The sequence below is a fragment of the Sapajus apella genome, unplaced genomic scaffold (genome assembly GCF_009761245.1).
Source record: "Sapajus apella isolate SASKATOON/1434 unplaced genomic scaffold, GSC_monkey_1.0 scaffold175, whole genome shotgun sequence".
NCBI lineage: Eukaryota > Metazoa > Chordata > Mammalia > Primates > Cebidae > Sapajus > Sapajus apella.
In genome coordinates, this window is record NW_022437115.1 from 178,858 (window position 1) to 202,627 (window position 23,770).

Consider the following 23,770-nt stretch of genomic DNA (forward strand, 5'->3'; position numbering starts at 1 on the left):
GAGGCGGGTGGATCACGAGGTCAAGAGATCGAGACCATCCTGGTCAACATGGTGAAACCCCGTCTCTACTAAAAATACAAAAAATCAGCTGGGCATGGTGGTGCGTGCCTGTAATCCCAGCTACTCAGGAGGCTGAGGCAGGAGAATTGCCTGAACCCAGGAGGCGGAGGTTGCGGTGAGCCGAGATCGCGCCATTGCACTCCAACCTGGGTAACAAGAACGAAACTCCGTCTCAAAAAAAAAAAAAAAAAAAACTTTTTGGGAGGTCGAGGTAGGAGGATCACTTGAGCCCAGGAGTTTGAGACCAGCCTGGGCAATGCAGCGAGACCTCGTCTCCACAAAACATAAAAAAATTACCCAGGCAGGGTACATGTGCCCATGGTCCCAGCTACTTGGGAGGCCGAGGCAGGAGGATCACTTGAGCCTGGGAGGTTGAGGCTGCAGTGAGCTGTGATTGTATCACTGCACTCCAGCCTGAGCAAACGAGCAATATCCTGTCTTAAGAAACAAGTGGTGGCCTGGCTCTGCTGCCTCTGGCCCTAGAGAGCACTCAGCCACCCGTGCTCAGGGAAAGGCGGACGCCCCCATAAGCGGCAGCTCCCCAACACCTGGCACCTCGGGAATCCTCAGCCCAGCACCTCTGCCTGCTCCACACAGTGACTCAATAGCTTCCCAAAGGGCAGCAGAGCTATGGGGGTGGCAGCTGGGGCCCCCCGGCAGTCCTGGCCCCACACCCGGTGTGAAGCCTGGTACGCACGGAACCCACTACAGTCCCATATCTCTTTGTGAAGCTCAGGCCTGGGCTGCAGAAATGTGCAGCTGCCCGGTCCCCTCCCCAGCCATCGCGGGGGCCCCTGCCAAGGCCACAGTGGGAAGGGGAGCTGCTCTGGCCCGGTGGGCGGGACCCTGGGTTCTAGGAACTCGTGTCCTCAGAAAGGCGACCCCTGCTTTGTGTGCAGGGAAACGTAAAGCCTGAAAGTGGCCATGGAAGGGGCTTCGGGGCTGAGAACTGTTGATCTGGGCAGGCGCCGGCTGTGTGGGGAGGGCTGCAGGGGCAGGACACAGGCAGCTTCCTGGGGCGAAGCACGCCCGGATCTCAGCTGCCGGCCTCACATGGCCACTGAGTGTTTGTTTTTTTTTTTGAGATGGGGTCTTGCTGTGTTGCCCACGCTGGTCTTGACTTCCCAGGCTCCAGTGATCCTCCCGCCTCCGCCTCTTGAAGTGCTGGGATTACAGTCATAAGCCACTGCACACGGCCTGAGCTGTTGCAACGGCGCACATCTGACTGAGGAATTTCATTTTAAATCTACAATCGTAGCTGATTTCAATGGACACAGCTATGTGGCGAGCGGCCGCCACTTTGGATGGCACCGGCCAGGAGGAATGCCTCCTCCTCGCCCTCTAGCTGGACCTGGACTGGCCCCCTGAAGGCTGAGCCTGGCCCAGTGGTACCTCCATCCTGGCCACCTCCAGGTCCACCCTCCGGCTGCTGTCCTCCTGGTCCTTCCGCAGGGCGCTGCAGGCCACCTCCCGGCCCTCCTCCTCCTGCCGCAGCAAGTCGGTCAGCTTGGCCAGCCTAGAGACATCGGCTGCGGTCACACCAGGGTGGGGCTGACCCACAGGCCGGCCACGCAGCAGGTGGACGACACCCGCCCATTCCAGGGAAACAGAGGAGCTGGAAACACAGCACCAGGAGTAGGGCTGGGCCGGTGCGAGTCTTCCCGAGGGTCCTCAGCGGGCCCAGGCTCTCCAGCACGCTCAGCACCCAGTGCGGGTGCCCCTCTGGCTTACTGGGGATGCATGGCAGGGAGACCCACGTCTTGGCTCAGCCAAGGACTCTCAAATGACTCCACGCAAGGTCCGGAGCCAGCCCTGGGCGGCGGGTGCCCACCTGAGGCCGGCCTCCTGCTCGGCGCCCTTCCACTCTGCCTCCAGCTGTGCCTGCCTCCTCCGGAGCTGGCTCAAGGCTTCCCGGACCTCCACCAGCCTAGCACACAACCAAGCCGCCCCCGAGAGGCCCAGGTGGGCTGAGCAGCCTCTGGGGGCTGGGGTCCAGCTGAGGGGCCCCTGTGGCCACCTCCCAAGGCTTTCCCGGGTCTCTGTGGGCCGGCCAGGAGTGTACAAACCCGGCCCTTTCTAGCTGGACCTGGATGTGTATCCCTTACTCCAGGACACTCGGTGGGGGAAGCGTGCCCCCACCAGACCTGCCACTGCTCTCCCACCTCGGCCTCCCCGCCCCGGGCCTATGCCTCTGGGTGTGTGAGGCTTACCTTTTGTCCAGGCCCTGCATCTGGTTCTGCAGGCCAGAGAACTGAGAGGAAGAAGAGGGGGAGAAGGAGGAGGAGGAGGAGGAGGAGAAGGAGGAGGAGGAGGAGGAGGAGGAGGAGGGGGGGGGGGAGGGGGAGGAAGAGGAGGGGGAAGACGAGGCTGAAGGCTGGGCCCAGACCCGGGTCTCGCACCTGCCCTTAGAGTCCACCCAGCTCTGGCACCACTGGCCTGTGGGAACTCTGGGCCGGGGCAGCAGGCGTGAGCTGGGCTCCAGGCGCAGAAGCAGCTGCCCCTAACACCCAGAAAGGGGCAGCTAGACCTGCGGGTTTGGGGTGCCGCTCACCTCCAGTGCCTCTTTCTCGGGGGCCTGGGCCGCCGGCCACGCCTCCTGCCGCAGCTGCCTCAGCTCCGAGCCCTGCAGCTCCAGGCGGGCCCGCACCTGCAGCAGCGCGCCCAGCAGGCTCCACGTGGCGCGCTCACAGCGCTGCTTGTGCACCCGCAGACGGGCCCCCTCGGCCTGCAGCTCCACCACCCTGGCCGGGCAAGAGTGGGCGAGTCTGGAGGTGCCCCAGTGGAGGCAGAGGTCCTCCCTCCCCAGCACCCCCTGCAGGGCTCACCACTGCTCCAGCTGGCTCCAGCGCTTGGCGGTGTTCTGCTCGGGAACGGAGGCCGTGGATGTTGGGTGGCTGGATTCGTACCTCTCGGAGAGCTCTTCCAGGTTCAAGGGCTCAGGGCTGGCCAGGCCTCCAGCCAGGAGGAGCCCCAGGTCTTCCAGGGTGACGGCGCTCGGCTGGGAAGGGGCCGAGGCCCCTGAGGGGCTGCTGTCAGCCAGCTCTGCAAGGAAGCATCTTAGAAGTTCGCCCCTCGGGGCCCAGCTCGCAGTGGAGCTTATAGGAACAGGGCCCCAAATCCCTGCAGGACCCTCGCCCACCATCCAGAGCCCAACGCGTCTCCCTGAGTCATACAGAACATACAGAATCCCAATGGGCTCAGCTCAGAGAAGTCCAGGGCCTGAAGACACACAGCACTGGGCGGCAGCAGCATGGCAGCACCCCACCCGGCCAGCTCCAGAGGGAGCCCTGGGGTCAGAAGCAGAGCTGCCTCCACCCCCACACCCATGGCAGGGCCCTCCATGGGCCCCCAACCTCCAATCCCCGCCCTCGGCTCTGGCTCACCTGACATGGCTGCCTGGGCTGCACCAGCCACTCTGCCCGAGGCTATGACCCGCGCGTGGGGCCTCTGAGATTGCCGAGACCTGGGCACAGACCAGGGCGGCAGGGGCCAGAGAGAGGAAGTCCCGTGAAGACTCCAGGCCTCAGGTGTCAAGGGATGAGCTGCTGCCCTAGTCCAGATGCCTTCCCAGGGTCCCCAAGGAGGCAGGTGTGCGGGGCCAGCGGGGCTGTTCTGGAACCTTCCTTCTCTCCCCAGAACCTCGTGGCTCCACAGCCCAACTGCCAGTGGCCCTGGAGCCCTCAGCTCCCCTACTCCCACAGGCCCCGAACTGCCTGCTTCCGGATGGATCAGGGGCCCATTCCCAAGGGGGTACAGAAACCTGTCCTCTGGCAAAAGGGGCTTCCTTCAGCTGCTGGGGAGGGGCAGGAGGGAGGGACCTGAGAGCCCCAGGACAGCACAGGCCCAGCCAGGCCCCAGCTGAGCAGAGCCTGAGGCCTGGGCAGCGCCAACAGGTGGGAGGGGCAGCCAGGCTACACATAACCTCAGCCTTGCTTAGCAGCTCCATTAAAAACAGAGGCCACGTGAATCCTAACGGTTTGTTTCATGTGACCTAATACATCCACAATATTATCACTTCCAGGTACTCAGCACAGAGCCACTGCGAAGGAGCCCCGCCCCGAGTTCCTGGTGCCACCGCAGAGGCCCCGAGCTTCCTCCTTGCTTCAGCGCAGCTCAGGTACCCGCGGCACCGCCCCTGCCCCACCTCCACTGGCAGCACCTTGGCATCACCCCCAGACCTACCAGCCAGAGGCCCCCCCGAGGCAGGCTGAGGGGCGGGGATGAGGAAGAAGGCATGGCTGGTGCCCTGGTGAGGCAGGCACTTCCTATCCTGTCGGCCCAGGTGGCTGCAACCGCTGTTTTTCATGCCTCTCCTTCCACCCAGCACCCCAATCCCAGGGCCCCGAAAGGCCCAAGCTGTTAGAAATGGTCCGGGCGGGTGGCAGGGACGATGCTGGATTTATTTATTTCACACATTCAGACCCGACACACTCAGACACTTTGGGGCCCTGTAAGGGCTAAGCAGGGGGTGTGGCGTCAGCTCCTGGGGAGGCCCCACTCCCTGGGAAGGAAATACATAGCAGGGGGCCACATCCAGCCCCCCACAGAGGGACCAGTGTGGCTCTAACAGGGACACTGAGGTTGCCTCTATCACCCTGTGAGAAAAGGCCCTGCGGTGACCACAGACCCAGCCCAGCCAGCCAGGCAGGGAGCCTTCCAGGAGCCCTCAGGTGGGCAGGCGGAGGGCTTCCCAGCCCTGGTGCCCACCAGCCCTTCTAGCCACCTGGGCTGGGCCAGATGTCCTCCCAGGCCAGCAGGAGGCTGATTCCTGCTGCATTTGCACCTGGTGGCTGGCAGGGGCGGGGCTGGGAGGCGTACGACACCTGCCCACCCCAGGAAACACAGGAGCTGCGGCCAGGGTCCCCACACGCTAGGAGACCTGCCTTCCCAGCCAGTTCCACAGGGCAGCACCTCCAAGCTCTGAAGCTCGGGGACCCAGGCAGGGCTGGGTGTGGGCTCAGACTCCAAGTTCCAGGGGTCGGGGGACCCAGGCAGGGCTGGGCGTGGGGCTCAGGGCCTCAGTGGTTTTGCTCAGCTCCTGACACCGCAGCACGGGGCCTGTCATCCCAGTTCTCCGGGCCTGTGTCCTCAAGTCAGATGCAGGCTGGGGAGTGCTCGTGGAGCTCCCACTGTGGCGGCAATGCTGTGAGGCTGCTCTCTGTCCCCCCTCCAAACCCCGGCGTGACAAGTCCGTGGCTCAAGCTCAGGAACCACAGGCTGTCTGCTCATGGTGGAAAACAAGGTCAAGCCTGTGGCTGTGGGCCAGGCCGGCTCACATCTGGAAGTCCGCTGGTGTGGAGGCAAGAGGAGCCCTTCTGCAGCAGGATGGCCCTCCGGACAGCAGCGAGGTTGAGGGCTCTGTCTCATGCCCTGCTGCTGGCTCCCGAGGCCGAGAGCCACGAAGGGGGCCACACACACACACAGCTGATCCCTAGAGGCGAAGGAACCTAGGCGACGAGGGTGGCGGCTGGGCCTGCGCAGGGAGGCGCCAAGGGTGGAAACCACAACAGGGTCAGTCCCACGAGAGTCCGTCCCAGGCCTGCCGCCCCCGGCCCAACTGCAGGGTGTGCGCCATTGCCGCTGCTGGGGAGCGTGGTATGGGCCGAGAGAGCAGTGACTCCGGGAGGAGGTGCGAAGGGGCCCAGGGTGCCAGCGCTGGTGCCCACATGGGCAGGGCTGGGCCTCACGTCTGGGCCAGCGAGAGCTCCTCCAAGCCTCCCTTCCCCAGGCGGTACCTGGCGAGGTCCTTCCTGGTCACCAGCCCAACAACCTGCAGGACAAGGCCAGGCCACAGTGACCCATGGGTCAGCCCTCACCTGCCCGTGGAGGCCCCTGGTCAGCACAGCCAGGAGCCCTGCAGGCTTCAGCACAGCCCCTGAGCTGAGCACAGGGCTGGGAAGGGGTGCAGCCATGGGGCATGGGCCGTGGTGCTGGGTCTGTGCGTCAGCGTCCCCGGCAGGGAGCTAAGCATGTGTAGGAGACAGAGGGGCCCTGCACAGCCCAGCACATCCCCGCCCCCGCTCACCTGATTGCGGTTGTCCACCACCACCAAGTGCCGCAGGCCCAGGGCCCGGAATAGCTTGAACACACGCGGGAGCGACGCCTCCTGCAGGGGGACACAGCTGTCAGCAGCTGCCCACATGCCAGAGGCAGGCAGGACCTCCCCGTGGCTCCCAGCACCCACTCCACGGTGTCCAGGCACGTCCTGGGCCTCCATGCCCGTCTGGTCAGCCTGTTCGGCCTCCGACTTTGGCTCTATGACCCAAACCCTCAATCCCTGCTGCTGCCCAGGGATCCTGGAAACCCTGCCAGGCCCCCTTCCCGGGAGACAGTCACTGAGTCCCAGCCGCCTCTCGCCCTCCCTTGTGCCCCTGGCCACCCCTCCAGGAGGCTCTGGATCACACAGCCCACTGTTTGGCCCTGAGCCCCTGCACCTCCACTCTGCACGTGCCTGGGGCACTGTGTAGGGGGAGGGGTTCATGAACTCGGAGAGGTCCATGGTGCACTCCCGCTCGTCCTGGGACACGTGGATGGACTGGATGGGCGGGAAGCGCGGGTAGGCATCGCGGAAGTCCTTCAGCCTCAGGCGCCGCTGCACCAGGCCCATGTTGGAGCGCTCGACAAACACCTGTGGGTGGCAGATCCCTGATCAGGCACCTGTGCGGCATCCCAGAGGCTTGCACCCGCTGGCGCTCCAGAGCCTGGCACGTACCTTGTGCTTGAGGAGGACGATGAGCTGCGAGCGCAGGATCAGGCCCTGGAGCCGAGCCGGCTGCAAGAGATGCCCGCTGTCAGAGCCACGGCCCCTGAGGCAGGGCTGCACTGGATGCTGTGCCGGGCCCCAGCTCCGGCCCTGCTCTAGCTCAATGCCCCATATGGGTGTGGGTGCTGTGTCAATGGCCACCTGCTCATACCAGCCTTGCCATGGCATTCCACGTGCATAATGCCATGGGTTCCCAAGGATCAGTGACAGAGCAGCGGGTCTGACCGTACACAGCAGAAAGCCAGGGGCCCAGGGAGGGGCGCTCTGCTGTGGGGCAGATGCAGCTCCACTGTGCCCAATAAAAACCAACCCCAAATCCCCAGTGTCCACGTCCAAGGGGTGCATGGCAGTGGCCGAGCTGCGTGTCCTGTCAGGGCCTCCTGACGAAGTCCTGGCCCCCAGTGCCGTGGGTATGCCCAGCCCGGTGCTGACCTCAAGGCCCTGACAGGCCACAACCCCACCCAGCCTCGGCACCCACACGGCCCTACGTGGCCCCACACTCAGCTCCTGGCGCTCCCAGAACCGACAGGTGCACCCGAATGCGCTGCCTCCCGTCCTGCCAACCTCGCCGTGTGCTTCCCACAGCTGGGCTGGACAGAGGGTGTGAGTGAGACCCGGTCTGTGGGGCGCCCGGTACCTGGCTGTCATCTGCATGCTCCACCACGGGGAAGCCATTGTGATTGGACGCCGTGTCGCTCAGCACGTCCACGATGACGCCGACCTTCTCACGCCGCCTCAGGCAGGTCACCGGTGTGCTCATCACCTCCCTGCCAGAGGAGCCCGGCCACACACGCCCGTCATGCGCCACCAACTCCCATGGTCACCCCCACAGGCTGCTGGGCGGGAAACGCAGAGCCGCCTGGAGCCCGCAGCCGCACATCCCGCCCCAGTGCAACAAGAGCCACCAGACAGCCTCCCCGCCCACAGCTGCCACATGCCATACCTGGCAGTGAGCGAGTGCGAGGTGACCGGGGCCTCCCAGTGCAGGAAGGGCACGCTCTGCAGCTGAATGTGCATGTCGTACAGGCCCTGCAGGTGGACGGGACACGGGGCTGGAGGCCACGCCCACCCCTCGGGACAGGCTGTTTGGAGACTGGCTCTCAGAGACCCCTCCCCGCCTCCACACTCTCAGGGTGAGGCTTCGAGGCCCGGCGCACCTCGATGAAGACGTCACCCACGATCTTGGCAGTCATGAGCACCAGCATGATGGGGAAGCCGTAGGTCACGTTGCTGGTGGCCTCCATCATGATGACCGTCAGGCTCAGGGTCATCCGCACGATCCCACCTGCGGAAGCAGTCATGAGCCCCGGCACATCCACCCTGCCAGCTCAGGATCACGTGGCCACCGCCTTTTCTGTGCAGCCCACGGTCCGCCTGCCCCAGACCTGAGCCCTGCAAGGACAGCCACCGCCCCCTTCTGACCCTGTCGAGGCTCCCCGCCCACCAGGCAAGAGCCAGGACCTACCCAGCTGAGCAGCAGCTCCCATCAGGGCGTATTTCCCGGGGTCTGCCCAGATCTGCAGGAGGTGACACGGAAGTGTCAGTGTGGTGGAAGGCCCCTGCCCAAACCCACCAAGATACAGACAGAGGAGGCCCTGCCCTGGAGCCCCACGCCCAGGAGCCAACCCTGTGGCGGCAGACACACGTGCATGGGCTGCTGGGGACACCGCACCCTCTGCCTGGACCCGGCATTCAGTGCATGAGCAACAGGGGAGCGACAGGGTGCGGGTGCAAAGGCCACAGTCACCCACGCAGCATGCCCACGCTGACTGGGGGGCACCGCCCAGCCTGAGGAGCGGAACTCCAGCACACAGGACACAGAGGGCCCCGGGAACATGAGGCTTGGTCACAGAACCCACGCACAGAAGGGCACTGACGGTGACCCCACGAAGAGGCAGTGTCGGGGGCAGGCAGAGCCAGAGTCCGGAGGACCACGGTGGCTGCCGCGGCTGGGGGCCGGGAAACGCAGGGCATGAGTGCGGGTGGGCGCAGGGTTTCTGCTCTGGGACGGAACGTTCTAGAAGTGGTAGTGACAATCAAACTGCCTCATGAATGTGAGAAACGCTGCTAAATTGTCCACTTTAAAAGGGTGAACCTTATGGCACGTGAATCATGTTTCCATTTTAAAAATCAAACCAAATCAAACACTTGTGCAGAGGGAGACAAGCAGAGCACAGGGGCCTGAGGAGCGGGATGGGGGCCTCCAGTCGGGGCCTCTTAAAGGCTTTCAGTGTCATTTAAATGACTGAAATGAGACATGGAGAACACACGGAGGAACCCAGCCCCAGCGGAGGCAGGCGGAGGAGGCAGGCCTGCGGGGGCCGAGGTCCCCCGGGCAGCGGATGCTGCTCTGGCCCCAGCCTCCCGGAGAGTAGCCCTGGTGGGGTGTCTACCCCGTGGAGTCCACAAGCACCTCTGCAGCAGCCCAGAGTCACCCTTGCCTTTCACCACATTCTCACGAATGAGGACAGAAGCCTCCGCCCCAGCCTCGGCCGGGTCCAGACTCCACGCAGGGGCTGTGCTGCCACGGTGAACCTGCTTCCCCCACAGCGGGACAACCGCCACAGCCTGTGAACCATGCAAGGCGCAATGCTTTCCTCATCCCACCCCGGAACCCCTGCTCCGGCCCCACTCACCGCTGCCCCCGTGAGGTACGACAGGGAGATGCCAAAGAGCCGGCCCCAGGCGGCCCCGATGAGCAGGGATGGGATGAAGACCCCAGCAGACACTGTGAGCCCGTAGGTCCAGCAGGCCAGGAAGAAGTAGACCAGTGTGAACAGGCCGAGGGTCAGGGGGTTGTAGGAGCCTGGGAAAGAAGAGGGGCTGACGGGGCCTCCACAGGACTCACGCCCAAGGCAGGACGACCCTGCCCTGCTGCCCAGTCTCAGGCCTTAGTCACCTTCCGGGATCCTAGCAATCTGAACCCCCAGGCCCCGCGGTTCCCAGAAGCCTCCCTGTTCTCAGCCTCCCAGGGAAGCAGAAAGACTGGAGTGTGGGTAACCCCCCATATAGGCACTGAGGAATGAGGGCTAAGCAGAGCCCTGGCACAGTTAGGGCTTGAGGGATATCTCACTTTATAGTGTTACTACTCAGCTATTTCCTTCTGTATTTCCTTTACATAATCATATATTAGTTTATAGAAATAGGGCTTGAAGGCTCCCTTTATATAATCCTCTATATATAATCATATAATAGTTGATAGCATGAGTGCCTAAAGAATATTTCCCTACATATACACCCATAATTATATCTTAGTTCATAGTCGGAGGATTGCCTAGAGCAGACACAGTACAGAGCATGAATTAAGGAATAAGCAGCTTATAATCGGAGGAATGTCTGGAGCAGACACAGTGCAGAGCATGATTTCAGGGAAAACAGTTATACCGGGACCAGAATCCATGGCCCAGGCGGCAGCGTTCAGTATCATAAAGATACCCGCTGGATGGCAGGCTTGGGGGGAGGGCCACTCCTTCTGATAAAGGAGTTGTAGGACCTTGCTCCAGTTCTTGTGGAAGGCTGCCCTCAGAACGGCAATCCACCTTGGTGACTGTGAACTTTATCAGCTCTTGCTACTGTGCTGCTTGAAAAGCATCTTCCCACAGAACCCACTGGAAGCTGCCAGCAGGTGGCGGTAACCCTGACAGCTCTGTCACTGCTGTGTGACTTAAAGCATCTTCCATAAATCTTAGTAGTTTCCCAGATAGACGTATTGCACACTGCACCCTCTTCACTGCGCACGGCCCACCTTCAAGCCTCGGTGACCTAATGGGGGTGGACCCCTTACTGCACACGGCCCTTGCCTTCATGGGAATGGGCCCCTTGCTGCGCACTGTCCACCTCCTGGCCTAGGTGCCTAATGGGGGTGGACCCTATGTTTTATTGCTCATGACCCTATCACTGTCCTTAAAGATGATTTCACTCACTGCCCTGCCCCCTAACCTGTACACAATAAATACTCATGCTTCTGGACATTCGGGGCCTCACCTGACTCCGCTTATAGATGGTGTGGCCCCCCGAGCCCAGCTGCATTTTCTTTGTACTTCTGTGTCCTGTCTCTTTATTTCGCGGATCCTGCGCCTCAGCACAGCACAAGGCTCACCCACGACCCTGTGGGGCACTCAGCCCTACATCTGGCTCCCAACGTGCCCTACGTTGGAGGATCCCATGGGGAAGGCGCAGGGAAGGAGGCTTCACGGGCGGGCACCACGGTGCAGCTTGCAGCCTGGCTCTGGGAAGAAGGCACCCTCCACAGCCTGGAGGTTCCTTCCTGGGGCATTACTCTGGGTGTGGGGCGAGCGGGGCCACTGGGGAATGCAATCGCAGAGGTACAAAGCAGGTGCTCCAAAGCCGTGGTCTGGCTTCCATGAAAAACTGTGGTCGGCACAGTGTGGGCCTTGCACAGTTTGAGGGTTCGCCGTCTCTCAAAAAAGAGAAGAAAACCAGGCTGGGTTTCTTTTTTTTTTGAGAGAGGGTCTCGCTCTGTCACCCAGGCTGGTGTGCAGTGGTATAATCACGACTCACTGTGGCCTCAACCTCCTGGGCTCAAGTGATCCTCCCGCCCCAGCCTCCTGAGTACCTAGGACTGTGGGCGCACCTCTGCCCCCAATTAATCTTGCTTTTTTCGTAAAGAAAGAGTCTTGCTGTGCTGCCCAGGCTGGTCTTGACCTGGGCTCAAGCAATTATCCTGCCTTGGTCTCCCAAAGTGCTGGGATTACAGGAGTAAGCCCTTGCTCTAGCCCATGCTAGGAATGATCTCCCAGCCCAAGGCTGCGACCTCAGTCCACAGGGGACACTCAGCCAGAAGGCATCATCCAAGCACCCGCCCGGCGGCACTGTCCACACACACCTGGCGGGTCGTGGAAGAGGCTCACCACGCTCTTCTCCGGGGTGTTGAAGAAGGCCGCAGCCATGGAGTTGTACTCGCCATCTGCACAGAAGAGCTGTGAGGTCGGGAGAGAGCAGGTGTTGGGAGGGGAGACAGGCCGGTGCGCTGCAGGCAGCCTTGGTGTCGCCATGTGCAGCCATGCACGCTGCCTGGTCAGCATCGGAACGAGACCATACGACCCTGCCACTGGGTCAGGGCCACAGTCACAGAAGGGAAGGAGCACACATGGCTCAGGTCCAGACCCAGCAGAGGCTGCAGAGCCACATCCAGCCCTGGGGTAGGTCAGCAGGCCCCTGGGCTGGGAGGCCGTCTGTCCCTGGAGCCAGGGCAAGGTGGGCCCAGATGCTCATGTCAGCTCCTAGAGGAGGCTGTCTCTGGGCTCCGGCAGCACTGGGGCTGCTGTCCACGGATGGGAGCGGAATGCAGCAAGGCTGGTCAACCCCACAGCCTGGGCCTCCCACACTTCTGACTGTTCACGTCTGTCTCGTCAGCGCCCACCACATCCTGCCTGCCCCTGCCCCGGTCCTCATTGGTCTGCTGGGGCCTGTGACTTTCCCTGTTCTGGGTGTTTCATATTAACAGAGCTACACCCCGTGGCCTCCTGTGTGGCTCCTCTGAGCACGGTGTCTTCCAGGGCAGCTGTGTCACCATGCAGAAGGACACATGGGCTATGGTGAGCCGTGAGCACCAGGCACAGGCTGGGGTGTGGACGGAGCTTTGTATTTCTCCTGGGTCCACATCTATGGGGCCCCAGGCTTCTGAGGCTCTCCTCGTCAGGCTGCCATTCTGGGATGGGGACTGGGAGGGCCTTTGGCCCCCACGCCACCGCCTGCTCCCAACACCTCGGCAGACACTTGGCCTGCTCTCAGATCTGGGCGGACGGCACTGGCCCTCCCTGAGACACGCGAGCCAGTGTGCTTCTAGAACTCCGCGCGGCGGGCAGCCCCCTCCCGAGGCCGCAACAAGGCTCCTGGAGGCCCTGCGGCTGCCTGCCTGCTGGACCCCGCCCGGCACGGGCCTCCTACCTGCAGCGGGTAGGACATGGAGCTCCCCTGCAGGGGCTGGCAATCCCGAGACGAGTAAATCAGCACAAAGGCGACCGTGGCCGTGACGGCGGCCACCAGCATGGCCTCGATCACCTGCAGGCAGGGCCGGTGGATGTACCTGGAACCAAGAGTCAAGCTGCACCATGGGCGACATGGCAGCACGGTCCCTCGGCATTTGCCAGGCAACCTGAGTCCCTGGTCAAGGACACTGGGCCCGTGTTTCAGCAACAGTCAGGAGCCCCAATGTCCTGGGGTCGTCCTCCTCCCTGGGGCAAGGACTCCCACAGCAACTCTTCCTGACGAGTGGGAGGCAGCCCTGCCAGTGCTCCTGCTGCGCCCGGCAGTACTGAAACGGGCACGGACCAAGAAGGAATAAATCAGGAGCCCCCGGCGTCCAAGGACAGCTCCGGCTGCTGCTGGGCAGAGCCGGGCTAAGGCCAGGTGTGCCTCACTAGGCCTGATCCTGCACCCACAGTGGCCTCGCTTCCTCCCCAGGGGCCGTCCTCCAGGAGCCCTTGCTCTCCCAGCGTTGGGCTCGCCTGTGCCCTCCAGGGTCCAGGACACATCTCTGAGCAGCTCTAGCGGGGAAGCCATCAGGGTGGGCACTGAGCACATAGCCTTTCTTCCAGACATGGCCAAAGAGCATAAACCCCATGCCACATCTGTTTTTTTTTCTTTTTTGAGAAGGAGTCTCACTCTGTCACCCAGGCTGGAGTTCAGTGGCCTGATCTCTCAGCTTACTGTAACCTTTCATTCCCAGATTCAAATGATTCTCCTGCCTCAGCCTCCCAAGTAGCTGCGATTACACTCGCCCACCACCACCAGGATGGTCTTGATCTCCTGACCTCACGATCTGCCCGCCTCGGCCTCCCAAAGTGCTGGGATTACAGGTGTGAGCCACCGTGCCCTGCCTAACACATCTGCTTTCGAAGGGCCTGTGTGGCCACGCCTGCCAGCACAATATGCAATGCGGTTTCTCCCTCACCTGATTCGAAACATGGTCAGCCAGTAGTTCAAGGCGTTGAACACAGCTCCGAGCACACCGCCTGCGGCCAGAGAAAAGCCCAGTCGGCTACGTGGGAGGGAAGGTGCAGGCCTCCGCCCGCTGCCTCCCAGAAGGTGGGAGAAGCTCCAGGGTTTACAGAGGGAAGGGGATGGCAGGGGGTGGGGTGGGGGGTCCCAGTAAGATGCTTCCTCTGCATTGTCACAGGGCTGGGGGGCTGTTTCTCAAAGGCTCTGCCTTCCTTCCAGAGAAAAGGTACAATAAACGCTGTTAGGACCAATCCTACCTCCTGGAAGAAAACCCATCCACCCTGCACCCTGCTGTTTTCCCCACAGAGAAAAAAACAATAGGAAGCACAGAAGCAAAGCTTTTTGAGTGTGCTGCCCGTGGAAGCATCTGGAGGGAGCAGGCCCCCTGGTGGCCCTGGGATGGGGGCAGGCTCGAGGCTGGCATGGCCTCCAGTCCTTGCCTCTCTGGCCTGTCACGGCGGAGCTTGGCCCACAGGCCGCCTGCAGCGCTGGGGGAGCCCTTACCTACCACGCCCATGGCGATGAAGACAGGGATCTCGTGGATGGTGTAGGCCATTTTCTGTGGAGAGAGGAGAAGGCGGAGGAGGGGAGGGAAAGGGCCCACTGCTCCTCTCTGCTGAAACTCAGGACCACCATCGTGAGAGAGCTGTCCCCACACGGGGCCTTCCCGCACTTCCACGCAGGCTGCAGAAGTCCACGGGACGGAAATGCGCTGGGTGTTTGGAGCAGGCCTGGCCCTACACGACTCTGCCACTTCCTGCCACCCTCAGCACCCAGGCGGGGAGGGCCTGAAGCACTGGGAACACCGTCCGTGAGCCCCGGGTTTTCCGCACAGAGCCGTCCTGCAGTGCATCCAGAACCCGCCCCGTCAACGGCACGGAGAGGCCGCAGCCCAGGCCCCAGGCTGCCCTGTAAACAAGCCCCGAGCCCACCGGCCCCCACAGGGCTGCTGCACGTGCCCAGGCTGCGGGAGGTCCCACGCACGTCACAGCTGTGTAACGTGTGCACACGGCACCGGACCCGAGGCAGCTTGGGGCGCCGTACTGCAGCCCCTCAGGCCCTGGAGCTCACACAAGAGCTCAGCTCCACAGTGACGAGCCAGAGTTTCCAAATGACCGAATTCTCAGTCTGGCCTTAAGCAAACAGGGTCCTGGCCCAGGACTTGAGGGGGTGAGGCGGGCGAGGCGGTGAGGTGGGCGAGGCGGGCAGCTTACCTCCGAGTCAAATCTTCCGAAGTTGATGAGGCCCGGGCTGGACAGGTCCCACATGTTCCCGTGGTAAATGCTCAGAACAAAATTCAGGGTGAACGTGGAGATCATGGAAGCAAAGAACTGCGGTGGAGAGCAGAAAACCAGCGCCCTCAGAGCCTTGCCCAGACCAGGGCCCAAGGACCAGCAGGGACTACCGCCCCGCCTGTCAGCTGGGGGCCAGGAGTCTGCAGATCCCGCCCCAGGAAGAAGGGAAGGGGCTGGAGCCAGGGGCAGACACACTGTGCCAGGAAGGAAGTGCCCAGCCGTCTCTGGACTCGCCAGTGGAGGGCAAGAGGGGACAGTGGGGCAGGGTCTGGGTTCCTGGCTGTTTGATCCCCTGTCTGGAGCTGGCAGTGGTGACCAAGACCAAGGGTGAACTGGGCAGCAAAGGCACGACCACTGCTTTAGGCAGGGATGGGGCCTGACAGACCCACAGGGGTCCAGCTCCAGCCGCAGCTCGATGGGCGGCCCCAGGATGGGGACTGAGCGCAGCAGCCACCCTGACGGGGCAGCAGCCATCAGCAGGCACTTACGATTCTCCATGTCAGGAACTGGTTCCAGAATGATGCGCCCTCCTCCAGGCTGAACAGGACCCCACCTGGAAGGGAGGGCCGACTCAGGTGCCAGCTGGACACAGGGCACCATGCTGACCACCAGCTCCTGCCCACAGGCCACAGGGAGCCCAGACTACGTCAGAAGGAAGCTACTGGGGTGGGCCCCAGCCACACAGAGAGGGACCCCGAGGGAGGTCCGAGGGCCAGGCCCATGTACGCTGACGGCTACTGCCTGCCACTTCCAAATCCCCCAGCTGTGACTCTGAGCCTCTTTCTGCCCACCCTCAGCAGGCACTGGGCCTGCAGACAGGAAACTATTGCTCCAACCCACGGCGTGAGCACAGCTTCCCAGACCCCGCCGGCCATGAGGCTCCCAAGGGCAAAGCTTTGGACCAGGCACGGCCCTCCTCACCCACGGGGGCTCCAAACGCCGCTGACACTCCGGCTGCGGCCCCTGCGGAAACGAAGTCCCGCTTCTCTGTGTCTCTGCGGAAGTACTCGAAGATCTGCAACAGGGACACAGGGTTGGGGCACGTTCCTTGAAGGCGCAGCTCTCAGAAAGAGAGAGTGGCCGAGGGCGGCCCAGACAGGGGCTGTGCAGGGGAAGGGGCTTTCGGGATGATTGAGTCACCAGCTCTGATTCCAGAAGGGCACCACGCTGCAGACCACGGCAAGAGACAGCAGGGTCAGCACTGCCACCAGCAGCCCAGAGAAACACGGAAAGACTCAGCCAGGAACTCGACTTTCCAGGACACGCAAGATTCCAAAAACCTCTGCTCTCTACCAAAAACCGCATGGATGGAAACCACGAGAACACTGCCTGCCTCTGAATGCACACATGGCCGGGCGCAGTGGCTCACATCTGTAATCCCAGCACGTTGGGAGGATGAGACGGGCGGATCACCTGAGGTCAGGAGTTCGAGACCAGCCTGGCCAACATGAAGAAACCTAGCCTCTACTAAAAATACAAAAAAATTAGCCGGGTGTGGTGGTGCCCGCTGTAATCCCAGCTACTTGGGAGGCTGAGACAGGAGAATCGCTTGAACCCAGGAGGTGGAGGCTGCAGTGAGCCGAGATTAAACCACCACACTCCAGCCTGGGTAACAGAGACTCTACCTCAAAAAAAAAAGAAAGAAACATAAATTCACACACAAATGCAGCTGGATCCCCATCAACATGCTGGGGGCTTTTTTGGGAAAAAAACTGTTCCAAAGTGTATCCTGAGAAATGAGCATCAGGTGGACACCCTCGGTCTCCAGTTTTGTGCTCCTCTGAGAAGCCGCGTGGAGCCACAGACCGTACTGGAAACGCAGACACGTGTGTGGCAGGGGCTCCAGGAGGGAAGCGTGGAGCAGTGAAGGCTTGCAGGCAGGGACTGTGACCAGCGGCTCTGGGAGCCACCACCAGGCTGTCCTCAGAGGGGCTGGGGCTCTCGGCCAGGGGTGCTGAGGGCAGCCCAACTCCCTGAGCGGTGCCCGCGCCCATGCTCACACCCATGGCATCTGCAGCCCACCCACGCAAGGCAGAGCGTGGAACTCACCTTGAAATCTCTTTTGAGTGACGTTGACCTTCCTTGAGAGATCCCAGCAGCAATCACCGAGCCTGAGTGGATCATCGGCCCTTCCTGGAAGACCAGAAGCACGAGCACTCAGACACGCGGGCACGGCGTCCCTCTCGGCCCGAGCTGGGTGACCATGTGCACTGTTACCTTTCCCACGGCCAGGCCCCCGACCACGGACAGGATCACACCGGACACTTTGATCACTAGCGTCTGAAACACAGGAAAACATGTGGCCTCTGATCAAAGGGCAGGTGCTGTCCTTGGACCTGAGCTGCACACACAGCTCTGATCGCGCAGGACGGCCAGGACACGGGGCTTCCAGGACGGGCCAGCACCCCCACGGCTGGGCCTCCCCATGGCCACAGTGGGCGCTACCCAGCAGCCAGCGTCCCCGCACACGCTAGGGAGTCCTGACTCTGTGGGCCTCAGCATTCAGTAGGGAAGGGGCGCTTTCCTTTTCCTTCTTCCTGAGGCAATGCTGGGCTGCCCACCCCATCCTACAGGCATAGGGAAGGAGTTCCCGCCAGCCCGGCCAGGCCCAGTGCGGCCCCTCACAGACCCCCAGCACAGAAGGAGTGGCCACTTGCAGCTCCACAATGCCCCCCAGCCGCTCCCCACCCCTGGGACCTCATCCTCTCCACCTGAGGGGGTGTGTAAAGCGTGTGCCATCAGCCTCCCTGCCCCAGGCCAGAAGCCATGAGGCTGCAGACCCCAAACAGAAGGGCGCTCTGAGCTGTGGGGTTGGCTCATGTTAAAGGTGCTGAGGAAAGCAACCTCAAGCCTCAACCAACAAAAGATACGAGGCAATATCCTAGAAGGCTCCAGCCAGCCTGGCATGGGTGACAGGCCGGCCACCATTCCCAGCTGCTTCAGGAAACCGTATCTCCCACCACAGGGCAAGGGCACCCCAAGGTCATCCGGCAGCTTTCGCCAGAGGGGACACAGCACCCCCCGAAACACTCTCAGGGGGCAGCTGCCACACTGCCCACTCCTCCTCAGATGGGACCGGGCTCCAGCAAGTCTCAGGCCACAGAACGCGGGCGGTACACACAGAAGTGACCACAGCAGAACCGGGCCAGGGCTACCAGCGCCCCCAGAACGAGATGCTCTGCATAACGCCAGGAGTAAGTGAGCACAGGCCAACTGTAAATGGGAAATACTGCTAACGCCCACCACCGCGACAGCTTCCACCGTGTACCCGTCACCGCCACGCAGCCCGCAGTCACAGACACACGGCACAGCTGTGGCGGTACATGGAACATGCGGCATTTCTCCACGACCTACTCATTTTTTACAAGACTCAGTATGTGCAAATACCAGTTTTTACCACTTAAAAAAAGAGCTGACCCCTTGACACCCAACCAGCCCATCTGCCCTCAGCGTAACCAGCACACAAGGTGGCCGAGGCCAGTTCTGGAAGGCGGGCAGACAAAAGAGCTGTTCCCGACGTGGCGAAGAGCTTGCACCCACCCACGGCCAGCCAGGCCCGCTGAGCCCGCACCTTGAGCCGCACCACGTGGGGGATCTTCACCCCGTTGAGGAAGCACTTGATCTGCGGGATTCCACTGCCGGCTGCCACTGGCTGAAACGGGAAGCACAGATGAGTGGGTCACGGCCAGGCTGAGTCAGAGCCCCACAGCCCAGGAGTCGGGGAGCTCAGCACGCATGTCAGGGTCGCACGTCGGGGCTCAGCTGCTCTCACTCTTCCCAGCCCAGACATAGATCAAGGACACAGTGGGGGTGGAGGTGGAGATGGAAGGAGGGTAGCGCAGGGTGAGGAGGCTGCAGGAGGGAGGGAGCGGGGTCTGTGGGGGCCCCGGGCCTGTGCTGCTGGGTCAGGAGCAGTGCCCCAGGGCTCTGAGTGTGAAGAAGCCCTGGTTTGTCTGCTCCTCCTGAGGTCCACGTGATTCTAGAAAGTTGCCAGCCAATGGGACAGTGTGGGGAGGTGAGCTCCAGGGGTTCCCACCCGTTCACCCACACACCCAATCCCACACGGGGTCTGACAGCCTGGGGGCACCCTGCCACGTACCTCTATGAAAGCCACAATCACGGAGCCCACGAGCACGAAGGCGGCATTCAGCGTGGCCCACAGCAACAGGGAGAAGGACAGCCCGCCCTTCTCCGTGAACTTATCAATATCTGGGGCTCATCAAGGAGGGTCTGCAGCTTCACTGTCAGGACCACCCACCCTGGACTCCGGCCCTACCCCATGGCCCAGCCTGGCAGATGCCACCCTGCTCAGCGGAGCCATGACGCTCACTGGACATCCCAGAAACATCTCAGGGCCCAAACACGACGGGGACATGGCCAGTGCAGACAGGTCACCTCCACCTGCCCTGGAACACACCAGGCTCAGGGCTTCTGCCCGGGACTGAGCCCAGGCCGCACCCCCCAGCCACCCCCAGCGGCACCCGCCGCACTGGGAAGGATACTGCCCTTGATGACCCTGTACTTCAGGCCGGCCAGGTTCTCCACCACGATGTCGATGAAGCAGGCCACAAGGCCCGTGAGGATCCCGATGAGGGCGCAGATGACCCAGCGCTTGATCTCCACCGTCCGGAAGGCCTGCGGGCGCACGGGCAGAGCGAGGGACAGGGCAGGGCCCTGACTCAATTGCTCTGGCAGCAGCAGGACTGTCCCGGCCGCCTGCAGACTCCGGGATTCCGAAGGCCCCAGTGCGGTGAGTCCCACAAAAGGCAGTTTCTGGCTAACATCTGAGCAACCAGGGGCACCCGGGGCCTGAGGGTGACTCCCCACAGATTCACAACCAGTGCTTGCTACGCTGGGCGCCGCATCTGGCGGCCAAAAGAGCAGCCTTCTCGGGAACGGTGACCATGACTCTCCCTCCATCTCCAGAAACCAGAGGAACCCGCGGGCCTCGGAGGCTCGGGGTCGGGAGGACAGGGAGGGATGCACCCCCTCTCCCCAAGCCCCGCGCCGTGGGCCCTGCAGGCAGCGGCGCCCAGCTCACCGCGTGGTTGATCCGCCGCTCCTCCTCCAGGAACAGCTGGTTCTCACTGTTGTCGTAGTCCAGGCTCTGCAGGCCGGGACAGCAGGGCGAGCGCTCAGCACCCACCCGGCACTCCGGGGATGGGCACCGGAGACCGGCGGCGGGCTTGGGGGGCAGAGGCCAGGTCTCAGGGCTGGGGGAACAGGGAGCGCCCACCTCATACTTGAGGGACAGGAGCTTCTCGTTGTGCGGGATCTCCTTGGGGAAGGGATGCGGAGGGTCCATATCCTGTGGCAGAAAAAGGCAAAGAAAAGGCCACAGATGAAAAGGCCACCCACAAGGAACAAGGCACAGAGGCGGGGGCGCCCCTCGGCGCACTCCCGAGGCGGGTATCACCCCGACACGAAGGACAAGGGCATGGCAAGAGAACCACATGCCGGTGAGGTGGCTCGCTCCTGGAATTCCGGCACTTTGGGAGGCCGAGGTGAGCGGGTCACCTGAAGTCAGGCGCTCCAGACCAGCCTGGCCAACAAGGTGACACCATGTCTCTGCTAAAAATACAAAAATTAAGGCCGGGCGCAGTGGCTCACGCCTGTAATCCCAGCACTTTGGGAGACTGAGGTGGGTGGATCACAAGGTCAAGAGATCGAGACCATTTTTAAAAATTTTTTTAAATAAAAAAAATGATAATAAGAATAAAAATACAAAAATTAGCCGAGCTTGGTGGCGGGCATCTGTAATCCCAGCTACTCGGAGGCTGAGATGGGAGAATCATGTGAACCGGGGAGACACAGGCTGCAGTGAGCCAAGACCGCACCACTGCACGACAGCTTGGGTGAGAAAGCAAGAATCCATCTCAAAAAAAAAATAAATAAAACTACAGAACAACACCCCCACAACCACAGACGCAAAGATCTTTGGCAAGACACAAGCAAAACGATTCCAGCAACGCCGGGGCAAAGTGGATTCAGCCTAGGAAAACAGGGTAGTTGAACACCCAAAATCAATCCATGAGGCCAGGTGTGGTGGCTCACACCTATAATCCTAGCACTGTGGGAGGTGGAGGCAAGAGGATCAGCTGAGGCTGGGAGTTCAAGATCAGCCTGGGCAACAGAGAAGACCCTAATTTTTTTTTTTTTTTTTTTTTGGTGTAAGTATTAATTTAAAAGAGATTTGCTCTGTTGCCCAGGCTGGAGTGTAATTGCTCGATCTGGGCTCACTGCAACCTCCATGGGTTCAAGTCGTTCTCCTGCCTCACTCAGCCTCCCGAAACGCTGGGATTACAGGTATGTGCCACCACGCCTGCCTAATTTTTGTATTTTTAGTAGAGACAGGGTTTCGCCATATTAGCCAGGCTGGTCTCCAACACCTGACCCCAAGGGATCCATCCGGCCTGGGCAACACAGTGAGACCCCAACTCTAAAAAAAAAAAAAAAGAGGGGCATGGTACTGGCACAAGGACGACATTCAGAAGAACAGCACAGAGCTGAGAGTCCACACAGAAATCCAAAACACGTACGGTCCACTGATTTTCCACAATGGCATCAAAACAGTTCAGTTGAGAAAGGCAGTGTTTTCAACCCCCGTCCAGACCCCTGGTGCTCTGCACTCCAACCTGAGACACTCCACCTGTCTGCTAGTCCAGCTGTCTCTGTGCACTCGGCCTCAGGGACCACATTCCCCCCCACCCCCCCACGCCTTTCCTGAGCCCCTGGCTCTGCGGCCTCACTGTGTCCCTGCCGTTCTGCCCATCCCTGCGACCCTGCACTAGGACGCAGCTCCACGGGAGGACAGGCAGCGCCCCCCACTCACCGGGTCCAGCAGCTCATCATCCAGCTCCACGTTGCTCATCTGTCCAATTCGGAAAAGCGCAGAACGTGGTGACTAAAAGCAGAAGAGAAATCATGAGGGCGCTCGGGCATCACACGGCCCGCACTGTGGGTTCTCATTCCCACTGCCACACCCCGGCCTCACCTGACCCTGCCTGGGAGCTCAGGAATGGGCCGGGATGGGCCTCCCTGGGTGCCAGAAGCAGGCGGCCGTCCCTCCAGGCGCCCCTTGGGCTGTCAATGAAACATCCAGCCCCTGAGCCCAGGGCGCGGGCTCCCTGCTCTAGACTGCAGGCAAGGCACCAGCCGCCCACCTGGAAAGAAGGGCTGGAGAGCACCACTGTGCCCCAGGCCACCCCACCTACCTCTGCTCCTAAGGCCCTGCTCAGCCACCTGCCACCTCCACAAAATCCCCTCCGCTGCGGCCTTTCTGGGTCCTGAGACACAAACGGTCTAGAGTGCTCAGGCTGCCCTCCCCATGGGATGGCCGGCTGTCGGGCAGAGCCGGGCGGGGTCTCAGCCACCCAAGGCTTTGCGGCCGTCCAAGCTCAGGGCAGGCGCAGGGCAGCAGGCCCCAGGAGGTGTGGTGCACGGGTGACTTACAGAGCTCCCACCCCAGTCTCCGGCTCCTCGCTGGAGCCAAGGCGCTGAGGCCAGGCTGGGAAGAGCCAAGACCTCAGCCTCCTTTCCCCAAAGAGGTCCTCTAGAGATGGCTCCAATTTCCACTATCTCCTGAACCTTTACCAACATCTAGGGCTGTGAAGGGAAGAAGGGCTGCCTCCCAGGCTGAGGGGCCATGTGCCCAGGGCGCCTGCTATCTGCATCAGAAAGCCCGTGTGCCCAAGAAGAGAGCGTCAGCAGCGGGGGAGGCCAGTGGCCGGCGCTGGCCGCGGAAAGACCGCCCCAAGGCTGCCGCTCACTTTCCCTCGGCAAATGCCCTCCTGGCCCCCAGCACTGTCCCCTTCCTCATCCCCCAACTCTCTCCCTCCACCGTCCCTGGCTCAGCCTCCCTCGTGAGGTTTCAGGAGGGCCTGTATGTGCTTCTTGGGGACAGAATTACAGGTGACAATGCCGGGAGCCCACTGGGCTGAGGTGGGGACAGGGAGATGCATGGACTGGCCTACACTGGGGCTCAATTCTCCTTCAACCTGCACCTACCCACAGGGATCACCATCACCACAGACAGGTAAGGACAGGGATGCAGAGGAGGAGGGGCTGGGACTTGAGGTCGCTGCGGGTCAGGGATGGGGTCCTGCTGCCGCTGGGTGCCCACCCCTGAGGGACGAGGGCTCCCCAAACCGCCACCCCAACGAGCCTTCAGAACCTGACCTTCCCAGCTGGGCGCGACGGCTCATGCCTATAATCACAGCACTTTGGGAGGCCCAGGCGGGCAGATCACTTGACACCAGGAGTTTGAGACCAACCTAGCCAACATGGTGAAACCCCAATCTCTACTAAAAATATAAAAATTAGCCGGGCTACTTGGGAGGCTCAGGCAGAATCGTATGAACCCAGGAGGGGGAGGTTGCACCAATTCACTCCAACCTGAGCGACAGAGCAAGACTCCATCTTAAAAAAAAAAGAACCTGACCTTCCAGTCCACTGCCCTTCAGGAGCCCCTTCCCCCGCATCCTCCCGTTGTCCTTGGTGTGCACCGCCCCCTAACCCCGTGAGGATGACCCAGTGAGTGGCCCTGGCAGGGGGACGTGGGCACAGGCCACTGGCCCTTGGCAGACACCAGTCAGACCCTCCTCCTCTCCCCAGGCAAGGAGCACCCCCAGGCCACCCCCCTCGGAAGCCAGGATCAGAAGCCGGCCAGACAGATCCGCCAGTGCCCGTC

General features: G+C 61.8%; 2 protein-coding genes across 8 annotated transcripts in view; both read right to left on the bottom strand.

Moving 5' to 3' along the window:
* The window catches only part of CCDC154 (coiled-coil domain containing 154), a 14,115-nt gene extending 10,226 nt beyond the window's left edge, over positions 1–3,889 (bottom strand). For 5 of the 7 annotated variants that reach the window (XM_032268135.1, XM_032268134.1, XM_032268132.1 and 2 more), the window contains exons 1-5: positions 2,886–3,889; positions 2,612–2,801; positions 2,271–2,311; positions 1,892–1,987; positions 1,453–1,576 (exon numbers count right to left, since the gene is read on the bottom strand). In XM_032268135.1, the coding sequence (XP_032124026.1) occupies positions 1,453–1,576; positions 1,892–1,987; positions 2,271–2,311; positions 2,612–2,801; positions 2,886–3,202 (768 nt within the window). In that variant the 5' untranslated portion in view covers positions 3,203–3,889. The remainder of the gene's footprint in view (positions 1–1,452; positions 1,577–1,891; positions 1,988–2,270; positions 2,312–2,611; positions 2,802–2,885) is intronic. The other 2 variants (XM_032268136.1, XM_032268139.1) reach the window with 1 other exon arrangement.
* A 138-nt stretch (positions 3,890–4,027) lies between these two features.
* Positions 4,028–21,984, bottom strand: CLCN7 (chloride voltage-gated channel 7). The gene is made up of 24 exons (XM_032268140.1): positions 21,914–21,984; positions 20,318–20,389; positions 20,123–20,188; positions 19,584–19,716; positions 19,181–19,290; positions 18,653–18,733; positions 17,299–17,361; positions 17,131–17,214; positions 16,003–16,096; positions 15,570–15,634; positions 15,001–15,117; positions 14,291–14,345; positions 13,740–13,800; positions 12,734–12,872; positions 11,670–11,763; positions 9,460–9,629; positions 8,289–8,340; positions 7,981–8,108; positions 7,767–7,852; positions 7,461–7,590; positions 6,773–6,832; positions 6,512–6,688; positions 6,086–6,166; positions 4,028–5,830 (listed from the first exon to the last, which is right to left on the bottom strand). Exons 1-24 carry the CDS (start codon positions 21,950–21,952, stop codon positions 5,744–5,746), a joined length of 2,244 nt encoding a protein of 747 aa, XP_032124031.1. The 5' UTR covers positions 21,953–21,984; the 3' UTR covers positions 4,028–5,743.
* Between the last annotated feature and the right edge of the window lie 1,786 nt (positions 21,985–23,770).

Excerpts from the sequence above, each read along its gene's own strand:
- CLCN7 (XM_032268140.1), bottom strand. The coding sequence starts at position 21,952 with ATGAGCAACGTGGAGCTGGATGATGAGCTGCTGGACCCG. Across the intron at positions 20,390-21,913 it reads ATGATGAGCTGCTGGACCCG|GATATGGACCCTCCGCATCC; the intron begins GTGAGTGGGGGG and ends TTTCTGCCACAG. Across the intron at positions 17,362-18,652 it reads CCCACGTGGTGCGGCTCAAG|ACGCTAGTGATCAAAGTGTC; the intron begins GTGCGGGCTCAG and ends CCTGTGTTTCAG.